Genomic DNA, 26,853 nt, shown 5'->3' on the forward strand with positions numbered 1-26,853 from the left:
TTATTGAAACCATCCTCTATGGAAAAAGTTTTCTGACACGATTTGTTGTTCGTGTTGTCTCCACCTCTGCAGCTAATCTTATTGTTGTGATGTTTTTGTATCGCACCTCCTAAACCTCACCTGTCAGTGAAAGGATGAGCGCGCTTCAGTTGGCCTGGCCAGCATACCTCATGTTGTATAGCAGCAGCAGGGGCAGGAGAGGTTACGGGAAAGTATTATGTTGAATTCCTATCAGCCGCTGATAAAACACAGGCAGTAAAGCAGGGCAGAAGCTGTGGGAACACTCTTTGTTAAGCATGAGTTGTATTAATATGTATCAGAAAACAAGACTACGGGTGTACAGCCATGCTATCAGCTCTGTGAAGGTGTATTTGGGAACAGTTGTGCTTTGAGCTTAATGCTAGTATGTTAACATACTCACAATGACAATACTAACATGCTTTACTAAATATAATGTTTAGCATGTTCACCATCTTATTTTAGCATGATGACATGCTAGCGTTTGCTAATTAGCACTCCCTGTGTCTTCTAGAGTCGATTTCAAAGTCCTGTTACTGGTTTATAAAGCTCTCAATGGATCAGGGCTGAGCTACATCACAGACTCCCTGATACCTTATGCTCCCTCACGAGCCCTTATATCTTCCTCTGCAGGACTGCTTGAGATCCATGAGGCTACCCAGAAGAAAATTGGAGATCCAGCTTGTTTCAATTACGCTCCCAAACTCTGGAACACCTTACCTGAAGACGTCTCCGTTGAAAGCTTTAAACGACACTTAAAAACATATCTTTTTAACCTAGCCTTTCTATTTTAAGGCATTTGTATTCTTATTCATGAATGATTATGTCTTTTACTTAAGATTTTTAGCTGTGTCTCCTCTGTTTTAATGTAATGCACTATCTCTCATTTTTCTTGTTTGCCTCCTTTTATTCTTCCTGTTAATGTTCTCAATTATTTATCTATTTTTTTATATTATCTTTTTAATGTGAAGCACTTTGGGCTGCATTTTGTATGAAAGGTGCTATACAAATAAAGTTTATTATTATTATTATTATTATTATTATTATTATTGTTATTATTATTATTAATTATTTAGTAATAAACCAAAGTTTTGGACAAATTAACATTTTGACCTGATGACGGTACTTGATAAAAAGTCACCAAAGTCAATAAAATTCACCTTGAAGAGAGTCATAAATGTCAGTACAACATTTCATGGCAATCCATCCTTTAGTTGTTGAGCTCAAAACCACAAATGTGAACCTCATGTTGGCTCTAGAGGAAAAGTAAGGGCATCAGTGAAAACTTTGACCTGCTGGTGGCACTAGAGGGAAAGTCAGGGGATTACCCAAGTCTTTAGGATTCATCCTATGGGCATTGTTGATATCTGTACCAAATTTCAAGGAAATCCATATAATAGTTGTTGAGATATTTCAGTCTGGACCAAGCAGCAACCTCCGGGGCTGTAAAATGAAGCCAATGCGGAAGTGCCAAAAACTGCAGTTCCTTGAATGGACACTTGAGGCTCCAAAAGCGAGTCAATCCCCATAGACCCCCATGTTAAAATGCCCAACTTTACAGCAGAAATAAACATGTTTACAGCCTGGTACAAAAAACGGTTTTGGTCTCTTAAGCTAATTTCTCCTTTCATGACAACTGTACCGGGGGGTGAATTTTTTTATAACTTGCCCGTTTAAATTTTATTAAGCTGTAAAGTTATGCATAATGAAGGACATGGCTGCTTTGAGTGACAGGTCCGCCAGCCGCTAGGTGGCTTGTTTCAGCCATTCGGCCCGCCTCTTTGCCCATTTTTGATTGGCTGGGAATTAGGCGTAGTCAGGCACGGCAATGGTGACAGCCGGAGCCGCCCACATTGAGCATCAAAACCAATAGGTGACGTCACGGTAACTACGTCCATATTTTTATACAGTCTATGGTCTGGACCAAAGCAAAGGCAAAGAATTGCCATTGAACAACGCTGCTAGCATGGCAACGTATTTACTATTGAATCACCATCTGTCAGGCTTTATGCAACCATCATTCAGGAAACACTGTACATAGAGTTAATCTTTGGACAACCTGCAAGCACTAACAAAGACAATACAGTAACTTTTCTGTTTGATACAGAAGGTATTTTTCCCATTCTATATTGTTGGTTCACATGCTAGTTAACCAACATGCTACAAGTTACGCTACAGCTGTAAAGTTCGTCCTGAAGATGCTGCTTGACGACGTGTCATGAGGTAACCAAGTATGTCAAAAGTCAAGAGTATGATGTATGTGTTCAGTAAATTTCAGCAGAGCAGAACCTGCATTTAGGAACTTTGTTACAAATATTTCCATACTTCTTGTGCTTTCAGGGCATTTAAATATATGTACGGTGGTATATATGTATATGAAAGTGCGAGGGAATACTAGGAAGTAAATGTATTTGTAGTCTAAACAATACAAAAATAAATCAAGGATGTGATTTGCTTTTTTTTTGAGTAAATAAAAAGATAAAATAAAAAAAGGAAAAGAAGTTTGATGCCACTAAACATGTTTGTTTTATTTTCACTGAACCGTAATACGTCATGATAATTGCAATTTATCACACGATTAAGCAATGAACCAATTAAAAGTATATTTATATTTATAAAGTGTATTATTGAAGTTCTGTATAATATTCAAGAGCAGATCACACACATACACACACACAGCTACAAGATTATTATTTTGTGTTAGATTCTACTGTTTCATACTTTCTGTATGTTATTCCTAAAAAAAGATTCAGGGAACAAATTATGAGCCAGAAAGAGGGCTACGACAGACAACATGAAGTCCATTTTTTTTTTATTTTTTTCTAACTGCAGATTGAAAGTATACAACTGAACATCATGATTTGATTTTTATTATGAGACTCATAAATAAAAATACAAAAAAATTCCACTACAAAAAAACAATCTACTGTTAGTAGGATGTAGAAAAAAGAAATATTCTTTATATTTTCACTATCAAAGGCACAACATTGACTTTAGTGACAACATGGAGAAGAGAACCTGCAGCATTAAATCTTTTATTTTTTTCTTTTATTTTTTTTTCACACTCCATCAGAGAACACTGAAATGTTACAAAGAGATGTGTCTGATTCTACATGGAAAGAAACAAAAAAAAGAACAACCTCTATATCAACAGACGGTGGCTATAGATTGGTGGCACAGCTCAACAGGAAACGTACTGCCACGGAAAAAAATAGCACGTTGTCGCTGGAAAAGACAAAGGACCTTTGCAAAGCTCTAATGCAAATTTCAAAAAAAAAAAAAAAAAATTATACAACTGACAACAATAAGAGAACAAAATAAAGAAAATAAAAAATAATAATTGGGCACCTTCTAAGATTAGGCTAAGATTAGGTGCTGAGGTAGACAAAAACTATAACAATTCAAATCATAATAAAAACACTATTTTCTTAATACAGAGCAACTTGACTGGCACTTGTGCTGTCACAACAATGGAGGAGAGAAGTAGCACAGACAAGCCAGGGAAAGACAGAGAGAAAAGCTTTGTTACATAAAAAGCTTTGTTATGCTTGGTCCGACAGGGCAATTGGTCCTCAGTGCTAATATAAAAAAATACAATGTCTTGGTGCTTTGTTACTCAAACAGTTTTTAGTCTAGACCTCGATGGCACATGCATTGAAACACTGCATGAAATGGCTACTTTTGTTCTAGAAACACCACACCAAAACACAGAGTGCCAGCTCCAGGGATGCCATGATTCCTCTCTGACGAATTTTAACATCCCCCCCCCCACGCCCTCCCCCCTTCTTCTAAATGCGTTTTGTAGAAAAGAAAGTACTTTAAAATAAAAAAAAACAAACTGAAACAAAGCAGAAAGGGAATACCTCACTGCCAACCTACCCAAATGGAGGTTTTCTTTATTTTCTTTAAATTTTTTTGAAGAGCAATATAAAGTTCTCATCAGCAAACCTGTTGCTGACAAAAAAAAACAAGGGGAGAAAAGACAATCTGAGTGGAGACGCAGACTCTGGCTTCATTTGATGGCAGAAAATAAAAAAGATTTTATCCCCAAAAGTAATGCAGGTTTTTTTTTTTTTTTGCCACTGCAGCCTGTCTGAATTCAATTAAAATTTTTTTTCCCATCGTTGTTGGTTTTTGTGTCACTAAATAAATGCTTTTAGGTGCCAATTACAGAGTACGGCCTAAGAAAAGATGTGAATGCACAATCTCAGTTGCTATTTCGATAGCGTTAAGAGTTTATTGCAGTCCTTAAAAAAAAAAAAAAAAAGAAGCCCTGCTCTGTTCAGGATTAAAAAAAAAGAAAAAAAAAAAAATCAGGTCATTTTTTTGAGCGTCATGACATCCCTAGGGTGCTGGAGACACCATTTTTATTTTCTTCTGAAAATACAGAAACTAAGCAGATATAGATGGATATTTTTGTTGAACAATTTCCATTTTTAGGCACAAAGATAGTACAGAAACATCGGAGAACACTGAGGGAAGAACTATATCAATGCCAATGTATATATATATTTTTTTTCCAACATAGAGAAAAAAAAAAAGTGGCATAGAATATCATTTTATTTTGTATCTGATCTGATTAGTGCATTTTTCCACTAATACACACACACACACACACACACACACATAGTTTCACACTCTTTTACACGCTCTTTCACTCTCACAAAAAAGTAGAAAACATTCAGAGGACGATGTTAGGAATAATAACGTGACTGATCAGGTTTTGCATTGTGGTGGTTCAGACTGAGCCGTGACTGGGTATATCATAGTGGGTGGATATTATATGAGGGTGAAAAAGCCCCCTCAGCTCACAGTGTTTGAGAATAAAATGGCAAGACACCACGGGACATGCCATCCCTTCTTCTTTTTTCAAGTACAAAAACAAAACAAAACAAAAAAAATATATATGTTGACAGTCAAGTTTGATTGAAAAATTGTGAATGACAAGTACTAATTGTTCGGTTTTGGCAGCGTCCCTCTGCCGTCCCGTATTTTATCATCTTTTTTTTTTTTTTTCCTTTTTCAATTTGTCACACACACACACACACACACACACACACACACACACACACACACACACACACACATTCATAAAATTTGTGGTGGATAAGATTTAGTCCTTCACCTACAATGCAATTGACATCCAGAAAGCAACACTTATTATTACAATATGTTCACACACATGTTTTTTTGTTCAACAATATCAAAGAGGAGCAAGGCAAAAAACGATTCACACCCAGAGAGAGAGAGAGAGAGAGAGAGAGAGAGAGACAAAACAGGTTTAAAAAAAAAAAAAAAAAAAAAGAAATACAAATATTTGTGCCCTGCTGTAACCCTCCACAAATGGAAAAAGGACTGACACTGAATACAAAAATATCACAATTTTTATATATCAAATTGCCTCTGTTGGCTCTTGTTCAGGAATACACTCATTTCTCCATAGAGAGCTCGTCAGCTGAGAGAATCTTTATTTTTAACCTTCTGGTTTTTCTTTTTTGATTACCACTTGCAGTTCCAATTGTCCAACGCACTATGCATCACTGCAAATATGACCTGTCCTGGGTGGAGGGGGGGTGTGTGTGGGGGGGGGTTAGGGAGGGATGGGGAGGGGTGGGGATGGGGGGGCGGTGGTCATGATGAACCTTCTTTTTTTTTCACATTACAAAACTACAATTCTATTCACATATTTTCAAGTTTAAATTCTTGTTTTTAAACCCTCTCAAAAAAAAAAAAAGCAATAGGTCTTCCTCTTATCTGCTGCATCCCTCTTACTCGTCACTTAAGGCTTCAAAATTGCTTTTTTTTTTTTCTCTGCTCTTCTATGGTTGGAGGTGCAGGGGGAGACTATAAGAGAGGAATAAACATCCACTTGAATGACTCTTCTCAGCCTATCAACCTCTACTATTGTTATCTCTTACCCTTTTATATACATTTTGCTTAAAAACACAGACAATCATAAATCAACTTTAGAAAAAAAAAAAAAAAAGCATGAGATGAAGTAGCAATGATGAAATAATGCAAAACACAAACACACACACAAAAAATGTGCTTTTGCCAAAAAAAAAAAAAAAAAATGAAAACAACTTAGAGGTAGCTTTTATAACAAATGACCAAACTTTCCGGCTCTTTAACAAGCGGGGTTAATAATACCAAGTTTGGTAACAAGTAATGCACAAAGAAATACACAACATTAGAAAAACAAACAAATCTCTTCACCGTGGCACTTAATTTTTTCTGCGTACACATTGCTTCATCATGTTGTGCAATGCATCTTTCCCACATACACTCATGAACAAAACAAACAAACAAACAAAAAAAAAAAAGTGTACAATGAAACAAAAGGGAAAATTAAAATACACAAGCAACATGAGGTCACAAAAACGAGGTAATTCAAGTACGATGTGTTGAGCTCAAACTCAAGGTCAATAATAACAACAACAACAACAACAACAACAACAACAACAACGACAACAGGAGACGAGAGAGACGAAGCGAAGGGACAAAACCACAGAGAAAGAGTTGATTTATTCTGTCGTCTTACTGGTCGCCCCCCCCCCCCCTTAAGCTGCTGGGCTGTGTCTCGTCCAATCAGTGATTTCCCCCCTTTTCCACCGGCCATTTTGGATATGCGATCACCCCGGTAACGCTGTGACATGCAGTGATATTCAGTAATGCCGTAGGTTCCACCATAATACACTGTGTATGCCATACAGGTCTAATGCTGCATTTCAGAGCAGTCAAAAAAAGTCAGAAATTCCCACTTCCTCCTCAGAAAAATAACCCTTTCCCATTTGAGCCTCATCCTGCATTTTTGGAACAAGTAAAGGTAGCGTTTTTTTCCCCCAAGATGCCGTTATGCAGCACTATAAACGCAACACCAAACTTTTAACATACTAACTATTCTCAAAGAAGCGTCTGAATCCTTTCTCTCTATGCATTAGTGCACACAAGTATCCAATACACATAGTAGAGAACATGTATCATCTTTCATATAACATTTTGTTATTATATAGGCTTTTATATAAAGCCTTGGCGGCAATATGCAATGCAAATATATTTGTGAATATGCTAGAAGATCATTTCAGTGATCTCAAACACAAACCTACTGAACTTGTCTGCTTTGTCTGGCTGGTAAACAAGCCTTGTCCAATCTATCAAAGACCCTGGTGGTGAACAGTTACACATATTCAAATAGCATTTGCAGCTGCTAGCCAGCTAAATGTATGAGCTTTTGCACAAGGAACAGCATTTGACATTGAAGAAAATTTTCCAAGCTGATCCACTGGAAGGCATAGAGAGTAATAACAACCTCCAAGGTGGGAATTATAGGTTTCCGACTTTGACTGAAAGACAGCATTAACCTGCAGTATATTTGGACACAGTGTGAACCTAGCCTAGTTTGAACCCAGCGTACAGTCTTTCACATTCATGTTTTGATGCCATATAACAGTCTTCATCTTGCCACGCCACCTTTGACAAACATTACGGCGTGCAGCTAAGGCATTCCCAGGACTCCCTCAACATTCACTTCTAGCGGTCAAAGTCACAGGACTCCCACGAAAAAGCAGCCTTTTTCCCCATTTTGTTTTCCATCACTGCGGTGAATGGACAGATCTGTTGCGGTCAAAAGTGTTACGGTTTATGTGTCAGTTTGTGTAGTTCATTGTTAGTGTGAGATTATGATAGTCATCTGGTTAAATGCACATGATAAAAGCAGTCCAGTTATCTATTGCTGAGAAGGTGGATAGGCTGGGTTTAATGTGACATACTGTAATAGAGAGTTATGATTTAATGAAAAATATATACCTTGCATCAAACAAAGACTGTTGTCGTAATTTGTTTTACCTGTGCAATCAAGCCATGATAAATCAAGCAGAGCTAAAAAAAAAAAAAAATACTAGATGAAAAAGTTATCCTTTGGCTCTCTGGGGAGAACCGTGGGTGGCCAGTGGTGACCAGACCGTCTCCAGCTCTGTCAGAGATGCAGAACCAGGAACTACTGAGAAAACTGGGGAGATTCCCAACAGAAAGCAGCAGTAGCATCTTCCCCACTCAAAACCAAATAGGTGCTCCGTTTGCAGTATTTTAGTGCTCCCATCCGTCCAGTTCAATCGTTTCATCTACTGCATACGCCTACCAGCTCTGCTGTTGATTCTCAGGGGCTATCTCACTGCCACCACTGGGATCTGAAGGATATTATGTACGGGCAGGTTACACTGGCAGATTTCTGTGAATACTGGAAAGATCTTTGCCTACTGGTCAGGCAGAAATGATGGGAATTGACAAAACAGATACATTTTCCATTCGGGGATGGAAAGGATTAGGGGCACCCTCTGGAGCATTTGTTTCTTTAACTCAGTCATAGTGGTTTGTGGCCATAAAGGGAAGGATTTTAGCATCTGAAATCCAGCTTTTCCTCAAAACTTGGAAAGTAGAGCAAAGCATGATGATGAACCGGGGGCTTAAACTGATTCTCATATTCACATATTCTTCATGTGATCCTAACTAGTCTGACTGTGTAGGGTGAATGCAAACAAACCAAAAGTAGAAGAACAAAAAAAAGTCTTCCCCCCTTTTTTTGGAAAGAAAACAAACTCTACAAAAATGGAGTGAAAGATTTGGTTCCTGATGATAAGGATACGCAGGTTCAGATAGCCCTTGAGAATCTGCTCTCTCACTGCTGTGGCAGCAGTATCCAAAATGTCACTTCCCTGCAGCTTGCTCGCTTTATGGTGCTGCATGCAATGACCTGAAACAATAACACAGTTGCAGATGTAGTGAATGACCCGGTAAATCCGAACAATGGTGGAGAATCTCTCTCCATGTCCAAGTCTTCCTCTTCTTAGCACTTTTGTCCCACCATCACCACCCTTCTACCCCGTCGGTTGTTGCCGCCTTTGCATGAAAAGAAAATGAGAAAACAAACCCCTCTTGCTTTCGAGTCTCTTGTCATTGACGTTCCTCAATCGTCAACACTCCACCATAGCCTCACGCCTCCTATCATCTCAATTACATTCCCCTTACCTCACAACCCCCGTCCCTACCCTCACACGTGGCCCTCCCCTCCCCCCGTCCCCCATCTCTTTACTCTTCCGGTTTCAGACATAGCAGAGGTACAGGTAGGTCTTCTCTATGCGCCAGTCTGGGGGGATATCTTCGGGCTTGTGGCCTTTCATGTGCTTCTGCATGGCTGACAGGCTGGGGCAGTACTCCAGGCAGATGGTGCATTGGTAGGGTGAGGCGCCGTTGTGGGTGCGCAGGTGCTTGATCATGGCCGAGTAGTCCCTGGATCGCTGGTGGCACAGCTTGCACTCGAATGGCTTCTCACCTAAGGATGATGATGGGGTGGGGTTGAAGACAATAACTGCGTTAGTAACTGTGCCATTCAATTACAGTATTACGTCCTTAATGTGAAGCTTGATGTACCTGTTAATCTAGAAATAAATGCATTTGAGACAAATCATTTAAAAGGAACAGACACATTAGTCTGTGTAGCATTTCTGGTAAACGTAGCAGCTTCTTTCAATCACACTTGGAACACATTATTATTATTTTTAGATTATTTTTTGACATTTTTGCTTTTATTTGAGTGCAGGGAGAGTAATATGGATAGAGAGAGGAATATGAAATGCAACAAAGGTCCACAGTTGGGAGCCAATGAGAACATTCACCAGGCCAAAATAAATCTTTTTTTTTTTAATGCCAATAAAAAAATAACCCCAAATATCCATTCATTAGGAAATCAAAATCATCTGAGTTTGGGAGCCTCCGTGTGGAGCTGTTCAGAAAGAAGAATCAACCTCTTTCCTGGGAAACTTGTGAAATAAACAAAATATTTTATTTGTTATTCACCTAATTTATGTGCTTTGTTTCATTTCAGCTCAGTGTGAGAGTCTTGACTGAGTTTTGCTGTGATTTATAGTCACGCTAGTTTCTCTCCTCTGCTCTGCTCTGCTCTTAACCCCTCCACACATCAGAGGAGAGACAGGTAAAGTGAAGATAACATGTCTCGAGTTGACGACACTCATTACATTACTGTAAGCGCAATAAAAATGTTGCAAGTAAAAAGACAACAAGAGCAATTTTCTTGATGTAATCCACCCAAAAGATGGACAGACATTGACTCCAAAATATCAGCATTTTTTAAACGAGGCGAGGATGCTAGAAGCTAGCATGACTGTTGTTCTGAGCGGATCACTGGGAAACAAAATAAAATATGGGAAGACTTGTAACATATGACTCCTCTAACTGTTTGTTTGATCAGGTCTAAATGTTCTGTAATATTGTAATTATTTCCTACTTTCCTACCAACCCAAAGCAGTCAACCTAGGAGAAACACTGTATCCCCCCAACAGCTAGCAGAATGATCTTCTAATTATTCTTATGGTTGAAAGGATAGGAAGTGTTTGTGTTCACTTGGCTTTATTAAAAACACCCCACTGTATTAGGATTTTGCAACCATGCATCTAAGCTTTTTTTTTTTTTTACATCAAGCTGAGCAGCAGATGTGCAACTACTGAATGTGGCACTTGAGGTTTCTAAGACCAGGCAGAGAATAATGTTCAATGTCTACTTTCTTTAAATCCTCTTATGAAAACAGCCATATACGACACTCAGGATTTTATTTTTTGTAATTAAAGTTTTAATTAACTTTTTCCAAAACAAAGAACAAACAGAAGAAAACAAAATAACACAAATCTGGGCAAACAAAATTAGCTACAAGTACAATAAAGAAGAAAAAAACAATAAACTAATAAGGGGGCGCCATGTACCAACAAATGGGGTAGCATATTTTCCTTAAAATTAGACAAACAAATATTTACTTCCTGTTAGGTTCCTTCCTTTATATAAATCAGAAACTTAGACCAAACTTCATAAAACTTTCCTTGGTAATTGTTGTAATATGAGTCCTTGTGATTGGGGCTTTAAAAGAGGCAATATCTGTCATCAATTTTAACCATTCAGCCAGATCTGGTTTTATCTGGCTCTTCCGATGGAGAACAATTCTTGAAGCATCAACAAAGCCTGCAAGTGCAAGTCCAAAAATGGATATACCCATTGGTACAAGAGACCACACTCTCCTAATCTCTCCACAGCTGGAGAGATTCTGGCAATGGCCTTTGCCACCACTCACAGATCCTTCTAATAACTTGTTTCCAAAAAGGAGACACAAAAGAACATTCCTACATTCAATGAAGAAAATGACTTGTTTCATTTTTATACTTCCAACAATAATTGTCATCCATGAATCTGTTGAAGTTCAAGTGGTGTAGCTCAGGAGTTAGAGCGAGTCGTCCATTAATCAGAAGAATGGTTCAGTCCGCATGTTGAAGTGTCATTAGGTAAGATGCTGAACCCTAAAATTGCTCAAAATTGTGAGTGTGTGTGTGTGTGAATGATTAGATCCTGCTGATGGCAGGCTTGCACTTTACATGGCAGCCTCTGCCATCAACGTATGAATGTGTGTGTGTGAATGGGTGAATGTGGTTTGTAGTGTTTTTCCATATATCCGATTGATTTGAGTTCAGATCTTTTCCCCATATTTTCCTTAAATTTTCAGTTACCGTACAGAGTGTTTGCCACTGTTTTATAAAAGAGTGAAGAGGTTTGTTCTCCTTTTCACTTAATATAACCTCCAAAACTCCTTCTTGTTATCTTTAAACTCTTGAAATGATTGAAAAATGCTTGCTCTATACAAATCACTAACTTTATATGTATGTATTTTTATCCACTCATGATTCCATGTGTCATGTGATCAGTGCAGAGCGAGATATTTTTTGATCAGACCGTCTCACTGCCACAGTTTTAACTCCTCAAGCCCATATCATACCTTAAAATGTTGCCACAAGCCTCCTCTCTCTCTCACAATGTAAATACATTTCGCATAGGACTTATAGTGTTTGAGATCTAAACCTTAATTGATAGGGAGAGCGCTGTCACACTCTCATTGGCTGCAGTACAATCTGTAGGCTGTCAGTCTCCTCTCATTCCCCTTTCTTAAACTTATAGATTCTCTCTTCCTTCAAACACTTTGTACAAATGCTCTGCAGGTCCTCCGTCCACTAATGATGTTCAAATTTTGGACTTAGAAGCTTTGTTTTAGGCAGATAGCAAGTTTCTGGGTTTGATAATGGCTCAGAGCAGTCCTCCATATAACATTTCTCTTATGAATAAAGTTGGTTTATATGTTTATCATGTACCATCATTCAATGTGACTCCCGCAATCTTTAATATTATTATTTAATATTTAGATTGCATTTAAAAAACAGTCATCTTTAGTTGTCAGGTTACAGTATATCCGAATAGTCCATTGGTTTAAGATCTTGCCACATCTGTGGCCCTTCTAGATCCAAAGGTTGTGAGTTCAAACCCATCTAAGTGCAGCACTCAGTAGGGTTGAAAGTGCAAAAAATGCAGACACACGCAGGTGCTGCCAATCTGCTGAATGAGCCTGGTGGCAGGTGGCAGCAGGTGGCAGCTGGGAGCAGCAGTAGCTAACAGCTTCCAGCCCCCACACGTATTTTTTCTTCAGAAAATGCACACACTAGTTTCAAATGATGTTCCACACAACTCAACATTTGGTAATCCCAACCCTCCTAAATTCCTTGTAGTGTATAATTTAAGAACATTAATTCTTGGTTTCTTCCCATTCCACAGAAAGTCTCTAATTAACTGATTAAAATGTTTAAAAATCCCTGGAGGAATGCTGACTGGCACCATCATGAAGATATAATTAAACTGAGATGCAACTGCCATTTTTATTATGCTTATCTTTCCCCATAAACTCAGATTTATTAGTTTTCATCTAATTTTGTTTTAATCTTTTGAAGTAGTGGAGACATATTTGCATTATACTGGTAAGATCTGCACAAAGTTCTATCCCAACGTATGCCATTCTTGTATCTATCCATATGAATTGCAGTGAACTAATTACTCCCCTATGACAAGTTCTCAATACTGGTATAACCTCAGACCTGCGCCAATTAACTTTGTAACCTGATATCTTTGAATATGTTTCAAGTAAACCTAACAATATAGGAGCTGAAGAGGCGGGGTCTGTGGGCAGCCACAAAATGTCATCTACATAAAGAAATCGCTTGTGCCCTCTTCCTCTAGCTCTAACCCCACCAATCTTTGGGTCTGCTCTAATAGCTACTGCAAGTGCTTTAAGAAATAACGTAAACAATAATGCAGAGCGGGTCTCCCTGCTTTATGCCCTGTGACAGCTTAAAGGAGGGTGATATCAACCCATTTGTAAGGACTGATGCCTGCGGGTCTGCATATATCACTCTAATCCAATTTAAGAGCCCAACTCCAAATCCAAAAGTTTTCATAGTATGCAACAAAAAAAAAAAAAACCCACTCCACCCAGTTGAAAGCCTTCTCTGCATCTAGGTAGAAGGCCGCGATCAGAGTGTCATCCTCCCTGCTTAGCCACATCAAGTGAAGCAATCTTCTGAGGTTATCAGAGGATGACCTTCCGCTTATAAATCCTATCTGATCTAGATGTATAACGTCCGACAGGATATGCTCTAGGCTAATAGAGAATACCTTCGTTAGTATCTTGTAATCAACCACAGATAAACTGATAGGCCTGTAGCTGGTTGGATCAAGTCCTCCGGTGCTCACCCGTTAATATAGCCTTAGAGTATAACTTCGTTAAGATAGGTGTCAGAATATCAATGAAATTCTTATAATATTCAACAGGGAAGCCATCTAATCCTGGAGCCTTTCCTGACTTCATTAATTTAATAGCTTTCCTAACTTCATCCTCTGTAATTGGTGCGTCCAAAGTTTCTACTTGATTAGATGACAGCCTACGGAGATCAATCCTTGAAAACCATGCATTAATTTCATCAACATTAACAGGAATGTCTGACGTATACAGAATAGAACTTTTTTAAAAGACTTGATTAATTTTCTGAGGTGTAGTCATCACATGTCCAGATTCATCCTTAATACCTGATATAATGTATGCGGCTTCATATTGATTCAACTGTCTTGCCAGCAATTTTCCCGACTTTTCTCCAGTTTCATAGAAATTCGTTTTGAGTCTAAATATGGCAAATTCTTATTTTTACATGTCATTTAACTCATATTTAATGTGATATATCTGTTTCAATAAGGTCTCACTATACTTTTTCATGTTTTTCTCCTTTTACTTTAACTCAATTTCCAGTTTACTGAATTTTCTGATATTCTAGGCTATGACTTTGCCCCTAATAAAGGCCTTGGAGGCCTCCCAGATGGAACCTGTTCTTTCAGTAGAACCCATGTTTCAAATTCTCCAGATAATAACTGCTTAAATATTGAGTATTGAAATAAAGAAGTGTTAAGTCTCCACCTCCTACTCCTCATTCTTTGAGTATCTGTTGTTTGGCACAGCTCAACTCTAGCATGGTTTGTTAGTGATATTTTACTATCCATAACAGACTCAATCATGCTTTTGGATACTAAAAAAATAATCTATTCTGGAATGCATTTTATGGTTATACGAGTAGAAAGTATATTCTCTTTCTCTGGGATTTGTTAGCCTCCAGACATCTACCAAGCTCAGGTCTTTTACAAGCTGATGTATTGCAAGTCTATCCTTTGGAAGTTTACTAGAATATGTTGTCCTAGCCAATATAGTATCCAGAATCTGATTGAAGTCCCTGCCCAATCCCCAACAGCCCCAACAATCTTATTAACTTTATGGAAAAAAATCTCGATCCTCCTGAGTTCTTGGGTATAATACTTCGCTCTTACTACACAAACTGGATGCGTTCACTCTGGACTATTTGTGTCCCCTTTGGAGATGAATTCCACTGCTTTGCGATGGTCCTCAAAACTCATCCTCTTCCCTTCCCATGAAAACCGCAGCACAGTGGGGAAGGCCAGTGTGTAGTGAATATCCATTGTGTATAGTTTCCTCCGAACTTTGGTAAACTTCTTCATCCTGTCGGTCACATCCTTGGTCACGTCTTGGGGAAAAAAGGAAATTCTCTTGCCATGCCACTTTATTTCTGTTTTGTTTTTGTATCTGTCTCTCACTGCAACCATCACCCGTTCCAGAAATGTTTGGAATCTCATGATAATAGGTCTTGGAAGACGGTCCTCATCTTTACTGGGCGCCAGCGACCGGTGCACTTGTTGAAGTTTGTTCTCAGCTAGGTCCACTTTAAGCACCTCTGCAAACAGCCGCCCTCCAGCTGTTCCTTAACTCCAATTAAGACACAGGCTGAGTCGTCTATCCCGGTTTGCTTCATCTTGCACTGCTCTTTCTAGCTTGTCACTCACTCTCTAGGTTCATTATCCGTCCGTCTGCCTCCTTCAGTCTCTCAGAAATAGCAGTAACATTCATGCTAACTTTAGCCTGTGATGTTTTCACTGAGGAAACATCCTCCTGCAGTTCTTTCAAAACGTTTCTGAGTTGTGGCATCTCTTGCATTGCTTTTTCCAAAGTCGTTTGAACTAGAGCACTTGAGTTGGGGTCGGCCATTCTTGCAGCTTTCAGTGTTATCCCGCTAGCTATGAAGGTTAGTTCATCCCTTACTTAGCCATTCAAGACTACGAGCTTGTAGCAGCCATCGGAAAAAAAACAGCAGTTTTCAAAAATGACTACAAAAACAACATACCGCTGTTAGATGGCAAAATTAGGCATTTAGTGATCAAATTCTAGGGGGAAATGAGTAATTTCTCAGGAGCCACATGACTCCGACACTCAGGATTCATGACATCAGATTACTAATGAGATCTATGCAAGTGAAGATCATTTTTATCATGTTTATATGCACTTTCAGGTCCAAAACTACTCAACAAAGATGAGCGTGACAGTTCTTTTTTTGTTATGATGTCGGATTTCTGTTTTAAAAATGGTCAAAATAACAAAACTTGAGGTGAACATATGTAAAAATGCCCCCTGCAAGACAAAAGCCTCGTAATGATGTCACATTGTTTGTGCACGCCCACAAACTGCAGTGCACTCTGTAGCCTTTGTTGCTAAGGTTGTTCCATGAGTTGTTCGCATTGTCCACTTGCATATTTTGAATTTGATTTGGGCTGGAACATGTACAGATGTATTTGAGAAGTTTCTATTTTGAGTGAAGAAGGGGAAAAAGAAATGAAATCGTACTACTACTGTTTGTTTATGTAGCCTCCGGAGCCAACGGGGAAAGCTGGCCAATCAGAGGCCTTAAAGAGACAGGAACTAAAATGGCCTGTTTCAGACAGGGGCTGAACTGAGAGGCTGCATAAAGAGCAAATATAAGAAAAAAAGGATTTTTTTATAACCGTAAAACATGCAAAGATATTCCAGTAGAGCCCCAGAATGTAAATATAGACCTGGAAATGTGCATGATATGTCCCCTTTAAGTCAAGCTCCACTTTCTGGCTCTTTCTTGAGTTTTAAACCTCATCTCACTGTCTTATCAACTGCCTCTGTTAAGGAAGACCATGAGATAAGCTAATATATGCTTGTGTTTCTTGCCCTGTTGGACTTCATTTTGTCACTGTGTTCCCAAATCTTACCATAGAGAACTGATAAAATGATGGTCAAAACTGTGAAAATACTGTAAGAGAAGTTGTAATAAACCATACTATAGTTATCCTGTTAATTGTGTAAATATTCAGACCTGTGCTCAAATAAAAAAAAACACCAAATAAAATTTAGATGAAGCTCTAAATGGCCTTAAATGCCAGATCTTACTTTTATATGAAAGAATCTGTGATGTTAAAATGTCTGTTATTTCTTTTATAACCCACACCTAATCAATTAATCTCTGGTACATTACACAAAATGCAGCTCCTGCCATGGAGAACTCCTGAAGGTGTCATAAATCAAAGTGCAACGCTGCTTTCTTGCTGTGGGGGCTGCTATATTCAAGAGGCACATTTCAATTCAGCAACAGCAGCCATCCTAAATGTGCTAATGATTTGAGTGATGGCGGGGAATAATCCACCAGCGCTCAAGCCGGCAGACGCAAATTAGACATGTAAATGCTGACCTTTACCAATGGCATTTGAAATGAGCTGTCGGAAGTGATCTGGCCCGGCGCTTGCTGTCACCTTTCAGCTGGAGCCTCGTACATGTGTGCTGGCAAAACAGGCGGCTTCGTGCCTCTGCTGCTTAGTCTGTCTGTTCTTTCGGAGCCCTGGTTAACCTTGACCTCTGTGGGTGCTGGGTTACAGCGCCATTTAGCCAATAAGCATAAATACAGTGTTCCAGGCCGTCATGTGTTACTCTAAAGCAGTGTGGACACCTGCATGATGTTGATATTGATAACCAGACTGTAAACAGGGTCGCCTCAAATAACCGGCTAATAATGAATTGCAAATAGGGCCCAAGGTATTGATCCGTCATTGGCATTTGAGATGTGTGGGGAGAAGGGGGCGGGGGGGGTTAGGTTGCCAATGTCGATGATTCATCAAGCAGCTCCCTTTTGTGCGAGGTGGCCTTTGACTGTGAGCTTGTCACTTGCTCTTGTTATCTGCTGTTGCTCTCCGGCTTAACGCAAAGCCCCCCCTCCCCTTCACAAAAGGGGAAAGGGTGGATGGGGGGGAGCCAATTATTGGACAGGCTGCCTTGATAGTGTGGCTTAACAGCTGGCTTATTGAATGGGAGATGGGAGGGTGCTGCTGCTGGTGGTGTGTATGTGTGTGTGTTAGAGAAAAAGGGATGGTGAGAAAGCATAAAGCCTTGGCTGTGTGCCATCCCGGTGAGCACTCGTGGTATCCTCGCTCAGTCTGGTACATAGCATGCACTCATTCTCCAGGGCACCCAGCTTATCACTGTGTCAACATCTTTATGGGGCTCTAAATATACTGGGATCAATACAAAGTCTTCTGAGACATTCATCTACTGTATCACAGCAACAAAGATATTCATCTGGTCTGCGCCTTGCAACTTGGATTTCCTACAACAGAGCACTTTAACAGGCTCCATATGCTGCATCAATATGTTTCAACGCTGTATTATTATGAGGGGCAATGAGATATAATGTTGCACTCATATCAAATTAGGATAAGTGGAAGAATGGGATAACATCTCATTGCTACAATTTGAAAGTGTTGATGATACTCATGAATAGAGCCAGACTGATGCGGTCTATTAAGGCGGATTAAAATATTGCTAGTTGGGACGTAAAACATCTTCTAATGATATAAGGGCCAATATGTTTTTTAAACACATAACTAATAATTTTTACGAGGATCCCAGTAATTGTTTATTGGCTTTCCGGAGCTAGAGTTAGGACGTTGTTAGTTTAGAGAGAGTTACGCAGTGAGACTACTAAGCAGCAGCTTCCCAGAGTCACCGTGAGATCGGTCACTGTTTATATTTTATGTGTGTATTTTTCCTTCAAACACCATAGAGCAGGATATGAATAAATATCAAGAAATGCATCAATAAATGCACTGTGTTTCTCTTCACACATGTTCACTGTAAGTTTCATCACAGTACCTGTGTGCACACGGTAGTGGGTCTCCAGCTGGTGCTTGAGGCTGAACTTCTTCCCACAGCCGTTACATTCATAGGGCTTCTCCCCGGTGTGGATGCGTTTGTGGCCCTTCAGCGTGCTCTCATCACGGAAACAGCTCCCGCAGAACTCACACTCAAATGGGTGGTCCCCTGCTGAAATGTGGGGTGAAAAAAAAAGAAGCAAAATTCACTTCATCTGCAAAGAAAATCTTTTTGTATAAAAATAAAAGGACAATACTTGTCAGGTTTGTGTCAAAGGGCAAGATTGATATTGATGGATGCTCGGTCATTGTGAAGCTCAGAAACATGTAAAATATTAATCTGATTTTGTTAAAACTCTGATGAAGGTCAAGTCATTGTGACAAACAAGATTCATTCATGTTCATGGTTAGACGGTTTACAAACCAAAAGATGTGAACATACAGTTGTGATAGCTAACGGGAGCTGTGTTACTGCATCCTATATCTGATTTTGCTGAGTTTATGCACAATGCCAGAGCATCACGTGTATATATTCTAATGGATACCCACTGAAAAGCTTTAATACCAGCATACAAATGTTTCTTTACAAATCACCTGCACAGCTGTTCTGCTTTGTGCAAAACCTTAAATAATTGTAGCCTGTCATGGATGTTCACTGGCCATGAGATGTATTATTGACCATACGGTTCCACTTTCACAATGCATTAATGGATAACCTGACTGATGCAGTGATCCTGCAATAATGAGCTGAGTTTGTCAAACCAGAATGTATTATTCTTGGGTATCTATGTATAAGCCTACAAATGACAAACACACCCTTTTCTGCACTTCTTGTTGGACAGGCAAGATGGCTGTTTTATAAAGGCTGTGAAAAATACAGGGGTTTATATACATTCTAAGTAGCAAATCAGTATCACTATCTGTTTTTTTTTTAATGCTGTATATAAGCACACAGTCAGAAAAAGGGGGTGACACACGGGTGTACGACTGGGTAAATCATGGATGCATTGTTTGGATTGTTCTAAATGAACCACATCGCTTTCCACTTGGAAGAAGACCAAGAGGCATCATCCATCTCTCTGAAAGGCCAAACTGTAAACCAAAGGGCAGTTTTGTCAACAAAAAGAAAGAAGCATGGCATTTGTCTCTGACTGGTGCGCTGTTGCAGGATGGTGAAGCTGATCCAGATCGCTATCGGATGAACGCTGTCATCATCTGAGTGTTTTACGTTTATGCAGGACACCATCTTCAACCAACAAGCAACAACATCAGCTGGTTGTTCAAACACTTCAAGGTTTTCCTAAACATCAAGTGACATCTTGCGGTTATGTTATTAATGACTCTTTTTTTCTCAGAAGCACAGGCAGAAGTCAATTAAGAAACTATATAAAGTTTTATCATTATTATTATTAAGTAGTGCAGTGTTATAGCACTGCAAAACCTTCTTCTTCAACTTTGGCATCTTTTAACCATGACCACACTCTCTCTCCAACCTTAACCAAGTAGTTTTTGTTGCTTAAACTTAACCCAGCCTCCACCATAGAAGAGAACTTGCGGTTACTTCTTGTTATACTGTAGTTTTAGTCTGACACCAACACTGCTTACTGGTTGCTTTGAGAACATTTCATAATGTGTTTGGTGCCAGAGTGACTTAGCAATAAATTCAGCACATATAAACTGGAAATAAAGTTGTATTTCTTTACTATCAGCATACTATCTATTTCTATTCATGGCTCCTCTGTCTAACCCTTTCACTGCAGGCAAATGAAGTCTCGCTATTTATTTATAGAGCACCTATATTTCCATTCTGAGACATTAAGATTAATTTCAGACACCAGGCTTGCAGTAGATGTCCAGTGTGCCTTCAGAAATTCAAATGACAACAGGCATCACATTCTGTTCCTCGGGATGCCAGAGCACAGGTCCCCACAGGGCAACTGTAATGGATATTCAGATGTCAGTGATCAGGATATTATAATTTGCAAGAAGCTCTCACCAGCAAGTCCAAAGACTAATTGTATTCCTGCGTTTGATGAGTAACTGCTCCTCGCATCATTTGCTTCCACCCCCCGTGTTACACTCTCCAGCCAAGTAATGTTGTGGATATTTATTAATGTATTTCACTCCACTGCTGCAGGTTTAAGTCACCATCAATGACCTATGCCTTTCATTATCTGCCTGTCCGAGCAGCAACGTGCCACGGAATAAATTGCATTTCTCGTTATGTACCGCTGCAGCTAACCCGCTGTTAAGAGACGATTTCAGTTCTATCCTGCATATTTTATTTAGGGTTTTATGTCTGTGTATATACAGTATGTATGAGTTTATTTGGTTTATTTAGGAGGACACACAAAAAGAGGGATGAAAGAGGAGTAAGAGATGGATACTCTTTACATGCTGATCACATTTTTGGATGTGCTGTACTTTCATGGAAGAAAACGTTTTCAGTGTCTTGTGATGTTGGACGCCTTCCCATTAAAGGGAAGCTTTGATGGGGATGGAGGAGTGTAGGGGGAGGGATAAAACTGAGACAGGGAGGGAGCAGGGAATGTGGGTGTATATGGCGATGGAGGTGGGGGCTGGGTAAAAATCAATAAAAGTGACAGTCTTTATTTGTCTGCATGAAGTTATCAGTGGCTCCTGCTGTAAGACATTGTGCTCTTTCTAGCGTTTCAACCACAGCAGAGATCACAATCCATCACGGAGCTCGGTGGGCTTGCACGACGCTGCAAGAATAATAATTGAGCTCAGATTCACCTGCCTTTAATTAGGGCTTCTGATCAGACCAGCGAGTGGGATGCTAATACTCAGAGGAGGCCTATGGAGGGTTATTTACGCTTAATGTCCTGTTGCTGCACGTCTGGTGCTGGTGAACATTATCAAAAATCTTGAATTAGTAGGAAAGAGCCTGGTGTTTTTGTCACATGCAATACTTTAAAGAATATACTAGGCTTTCTGCATAATTGACTATAAAATATACACTTAAATTAGTGCAGGACATTTTTATAAAGCATGCCATTTCACTTTTAGTTTGTAGATTGATTTAGATTGAAGTTTTTAAAATGTAGTAGTCTTTTTAGTTTGTTTCATCACCCATAGGTTTCTGGACCTGGGCTATACTTCATTTTATTTCACTTTATTGTTCACTATCATCTTAAAATTTCAATTTTCAGGAAACTTACTGTAGGAAGTCAGTCAGCAATAAAATGGAAGACTCACTTATTTCAGCTTCCTGTTATTTTATACTCTATCAAAAAATTTACCATACCAGAAAAAAAAGACAAAACCACTAGCCACAACTACATTGTTAGGTACAATGAACAGACAACATGTAATAAACTGCTGATATTCCATTTCTTATTGAGAATAGATCCTACAGGTCCACTCGGTAAAACAGAGAAGGATGTCTGAAAAAGATGTACAGAATGGTATAAAATGCATCTTCATCCCTGGGGTGCATATAATGCATGATATCTTCTCTTGCCACTTGGGGACGCCAAAGTTCAAAGTTGTACTGCAGAGCTTTAAATAAATCAGACACAATTCTATAATCACATTGTGAGGATGTAAAGAGCCAGACAGGACTTCATTTTGTCAGGATATTCTCACGGGGGGCTGCAGAATAATGGGGACATGTCCTCTGTCCATCCCAAATCTGCCACTATTACTTCCTCCTCTGTCATCCCTCTTTTCCTTCTTTCCTTCCTTTCTCTTTTCTCTACCTCTCTGATGTGACCACATGGCAAGGAGGCCACAGATGAGGACCCAGCACAGTGAGGTGGAACCACAGCATGGTGAGTGGACCCTTGGGTGCCCCCGAGCATCACCACCTGCGTCTCCTGACCCCCCTCCCACCTCTACATTTACACCCTCCCCACCACCACCACCTCTTTTGACACCCCAAAGGCCTGCTCAGGGTGCCTGTGCCCATGGGCACCCGGGGCGTGTTCATTATATACGGTAAGAGGCTGTAAATCACCAGGCTCCATCACTGCCAGGACCAGAACTGGCTCATTCTCTCTCTCTTTAAATTCAATTCAGTTCTCTCTCCCTCTTTCTCTCTCTCTCTCTCTGGCTGTAGCACTATCAAATACAGCTGCGAACACAAAACACCCTGCCACAGCAGACAGCAAATTGGCTCTGAGTTAAAAAAAAACACACACAGACACTTACACACAGACAGTGCACAACAACGGAATATTAATGAAGGCCTGGTCTGTAAAGAGAAAGTGTGGGGAAGGGAAACAGCACAGCTGCCATCACTGCTACTGTTATAAGCCAACATTGTGTATTTGTGTTTGTGTGCTTGAACCTATAATGTACTGTATGAACATGCAACAAAAATATATAAACAAAATAAAGAGGCAACATGGAGGTAAGTGTGTGTAATATCCTGGTTTTGAAACTGCAGGTGGATGGAGGAAAATAAGAAGAAAGACGCAGTGAGGGAGAGAGGGAGAGATGGCAAGATTAAGATGCTGAAATAAACACCATTAAATCAGTTTTTTTTTTCTCCCTCATCCTAAATGGTGATCCAATGTCAGAGCCCGCACCAGCAAGGCTGCTTTCAAAAGATAAGCCAGCAGACAGGTAAAATGAAGCACATGTAATGAATGTCCATAAAATGCGTTTTGCTGCTTTCTGTTGTCAGTTGATACAACAAAACGGTGATTCAACCAATAACTGAGCTACATCTAGAAAGCTTTCTATGGGTGATGAGCTGACACACTCTGCTGTCCATTAAAATTAAGCTGAATACCAAGAACTGAGATCTCGCTATTTCCTGGAAATTCTCACCAAAATCGACTCCTGTTTGCTGGGAAAAATACCTGTGGGAACCTGAGATTTTATTTTTAGTGTGTGCGCTTGTATCTACTATTGTATCAACCAAAACAATGACGTCATCACAAAAGTTCATAACTTAACTTCATCAATGCAACTATTGCACCCAAATACTGAAGTCTGACCTTGACATGTCATTGTTACATGAGCTGCTGTAACTTTTCGTGCTACGATGGGTCCTTAAAAACAATCAACACTCAAAAATGTGTGTTTCGCTTATTGTGTTAACTTGGATGTTTGAGCTTCACTGTGGTTGTGCATGTTTTCACATTCATCTGCTGAAGTGGTTTAAGGTGTGTACCTCTGAGCATGATTTGTAAAGACTTTCTAACTAGGTAGTTGAATTTTGTTTTTTTTTAAATGGAAAAGCCATCAGATACACATTATTATTCAAAGCATTGCATTATTAAAACAGCATTTTTTTACAGTATCAAACATGTTTTATCTCCTCACTTCAAGGACCAAACCTTCACCTTTGCTATTTTGACTGAAGTGTATTTTGGATGCATTTTGGAAAAAAAAAAAGGGGGGGGGGGGCATGGATGACTTTGTTAGAGGATTGCAATGCACACGTGTAAGCACAAACAAGGCTACATGTAGGTAAATAAAGCCGATTCTCTGAGGTGGATACGCTGTCTAGCTCTGTCTGTTTTTAAGCACTATTTTTGCCTAGTTACCCAGCAAAGTGTGAATGAGATTATTAACATCAAAGTGTAAATGTAGAGGAACATCATGCCTCTACTTGTTTTTTTTTTTTTGGAGGGTAAATTAGGACATATTTCTGGCGCCTATGATGGCTGTGTGAGTTGCTGACTTTATAATCCCCTGACAAAAGGCTCCACATCATATTTAAACGATTGCTTTCACGGCTGGCTCATTGTGATTTACCACACGCCCACAGTGGGATGAGGTTCAAAGTGGCACGAGGCTGCAAAGTCTCATCTGCAGCTCCAGAGACGAGCTGAGGTGACATTTGCGTCGCCCGGGTGGGCAGGTGGATCAGAGACGCTGCTTGTGTCCTCTCCAATGTCTGGTAGACAGAGCAGATGTGTGCATCGCTACTGTACAGGCGGCTCAAGAAGCCCAGTCCACCTCCCCCCAGCCCCCTACCACCGTCACATACTAATGGTGTATTCGCCTGACTTGTAAATAGGGCTGACTGCTCTCATCTCACTGCCTTTCGTTTCAAATATTTATCCGTGAGCCGGTGAGCTAAATCGGCTCTGACAGTGAGACTGTTATTTAAGGTCGCAGACAGGCGGCTGGGTGAGAGAGAGAGAGAGAGAGAGAGAGGGAGAGGAAGGAAAAACGCATCCATCCCTCGCTGGTGAAATGGGATTCATTTCCATGTGTTCATATTCTGTCATGGTTACGTTTTGTTTTGTTTTTTTCCCCTCCATTCTGAATAGCTGCATCTGTCAGGCTACCTCTGCTCCCTCACAACAATATATTAGTATCCTGGCCTCGCCTCAGTAGAGAGCTAGCACTGACAGAAGTACTAGTGGACTGAAGTAAAAAAAACAAAACAAAACAAAAAAACAGTCACTGTAAATAAGCTTCATCTGACTGCTGCGGAATTCATTTCGCTTTGACCTGAATTACTGCTGTTTATTCAGCTGAGCTAAAGCAGCAATGTAACTGAGTAGGGATAGCATAATTCATTCCCATTTCCTAAAATAAAACATGCTTTTTTACTTTGTATTATATTGTAAGCTACATTCATGAAATGTCATTCCATGACAATCCTTGTTATGGGCCAGTGTGTGAGTTTTTTTTTCAGGCTTTTTTCTACTGTGGCTGTACACAACTCTATTTTTTTTATGGTTGACTATTCTATTACTCTAATACACCAGGGTGGGAGGTGGTAATATATGGTAATTTGAAAAAAAAAGCTGTTTATACAGTATGAAAGCACAAAGCAATTTACATGAAAAAAGAGACTTATTTCATTCAGGATGCACATTTTGATGAAAATTTCTGAATTCATGTGAAAATTTGAGCAGAACAATAATATGCAAAAACCCCCCAAAAATATTCAAGATTTTAGAATTAAATGTAAAATCTCCTGGTTACTGGTTAGATATTTGCCAAACTTATGAGACGTTTCTCAAAAATGTTTTCTTGGCTATTATTCACTTTATTCTCTAGTCCCTTTCATGGTTTAAAATAAAATGTTGGTTTCTCTCCCTCTTGTGAACATCACTTGTGAAATTACAGAATAAATGTTTTATACGTGTTATATTTTCTGGTGTGAAGTGTGTTTTACATGCACATTACACATGTGCTCTTGGGTTGTTATATTACTATTGTGTACCTACTACTACAAGCAGTTGATAACCATGGTGATATAATGATAATAAACCGTCTTTGAGTACTGATTTTCTCCTGACATGTTATCAAAAACCAGCATGGCTGTTCTACACCATTGCGATAATTTGGCCAATAATGCTCCAAATCTTGAAATTGTTTTAATCACTAAAATGTCTGAAATAAAAATATTCAAATCCTCTCTGATCACTCTTCAGTTAGCCTAGAATTAGACCCTCCATATTATGACTCTCTGTCCAGACATTGGTGTATAAATCCATGTGTTCATATTCAGTGACTCCTTATTCATATTATACCTCAAGGAACAGTGGGACCTTTTTTTATCTGTTAACTGCAATCCAGACACATCTGCATCAACTTTACCAAAGCCTTGAAACTGAAAACTTGAAACTACTTGCTCCTCCCTTGACCAGCTTCTTAGTGAAAAAGCAGAAAAGGCAATTTTCTATGTAAGGATACATTTGAGTATGGCAATAAACGAGGAAGGCTACTGGCATGTTTAGTCAAAGACTGAAAGGATGACACTACCTTAACTCTTAGACAAAAATGGTGAACAAACAAAACATATTATCCAAATAATGAAGGATTTTTATAGATAACTATATGCATCTGAATGTGAATACAGTTCTACCCTGAGTAACAGGTTTTTTTTTGACAAAATAGCACTGCCAACTCTGCCTGACGATGCAAGGACAACCTCATGCTCTCCAATTACTAAACAGGAGGTATGTGAGGCTATTGGGAACTTCGGGGGAAAACCACCAGGACCTGATGGGTTTAGTTCAGAGTTTTAAAAGCAATTAGTTAACTACTTAGTGGAACCTTTAACTGATATGTTTTCTGAGTCATTCCTCGATGGCTGTCTCCGTCCTACCCTTAATCTGGCTGACATATCTTTTATACTTAAAAAGAATAAACCACCTAAGAGCTGTTCCTCATATAGACCAATCAGTCTGATTGCAGTGGACTGTAATGTAATGTAAGGTATTTGCTACCAGGTTGGAGAGATTTCTTCCAGGATTTATTATTAACAGACACTGCCATGCAAACATGCAACAATTAATAAATGTTATCCAGTATTCTCAGATCCAAAATTCTTGCCGTTTCATTAGATGCAGAAAAGGCATATGACAGGCTGGAATTGGAGTACTTATTCAATATAATGAAGAGATTTAAGCTAAGGGACACATTTATCAATTGGATGACAATTTTATATAAATCACTGAT

General features: G+C 39.3%; 1 protein-coding gene across 2 annotated transcripts in view; it reads right to left on the reverse strand.

The window, feature by feature from the left end:
- Positions 1-4,354: 4,354 nt before the first annotated feature.
- zbtb16a (zinc finger and BTB domain containing 16a) overlaps positions 4,355-26,853 on the reverse strand; it is a 158,508-nt gene continuing 136,009 nt past the window's right edge. Inside the window, exons 6-7 of one of the 2 annotated variants that reach the window (XM_067608746.1) lie at positions 18,458-18,625; positions 4,355-9,346 (exon numbers count right to left, since the gene is read on the reverse strand). In XM_067608746.1, coding sequence (XP_067464847.1) covers positions 9,117-9,346; positions 18,458-18,625 — 398 coding nt within the window. In that variant the 3' untranslated portion in view covers positions 4,355-9,116. Of the gene's footprint in view, positions 9,347-18,457; positions 18,629-26,853 lie in introns of both variants that reach the window. The other variant, XM_067608745.1, reaches the window with a different exon arrangement.

This window comes from Thunnus thynnus, chromosome 13 (genome assembly GCF_963924715.1).
Source record: "Thunnus thynnus chromosome 13, fThuThy2.1, whole genome shotgun sequence".
Taxonomy (NCBI): domain Eukaryota; kingdom Metazoa; phylum Chordata; class Actinopteri; order Scombriformes; family Scombridae; genus Thunnus; species Thunnus thynnus.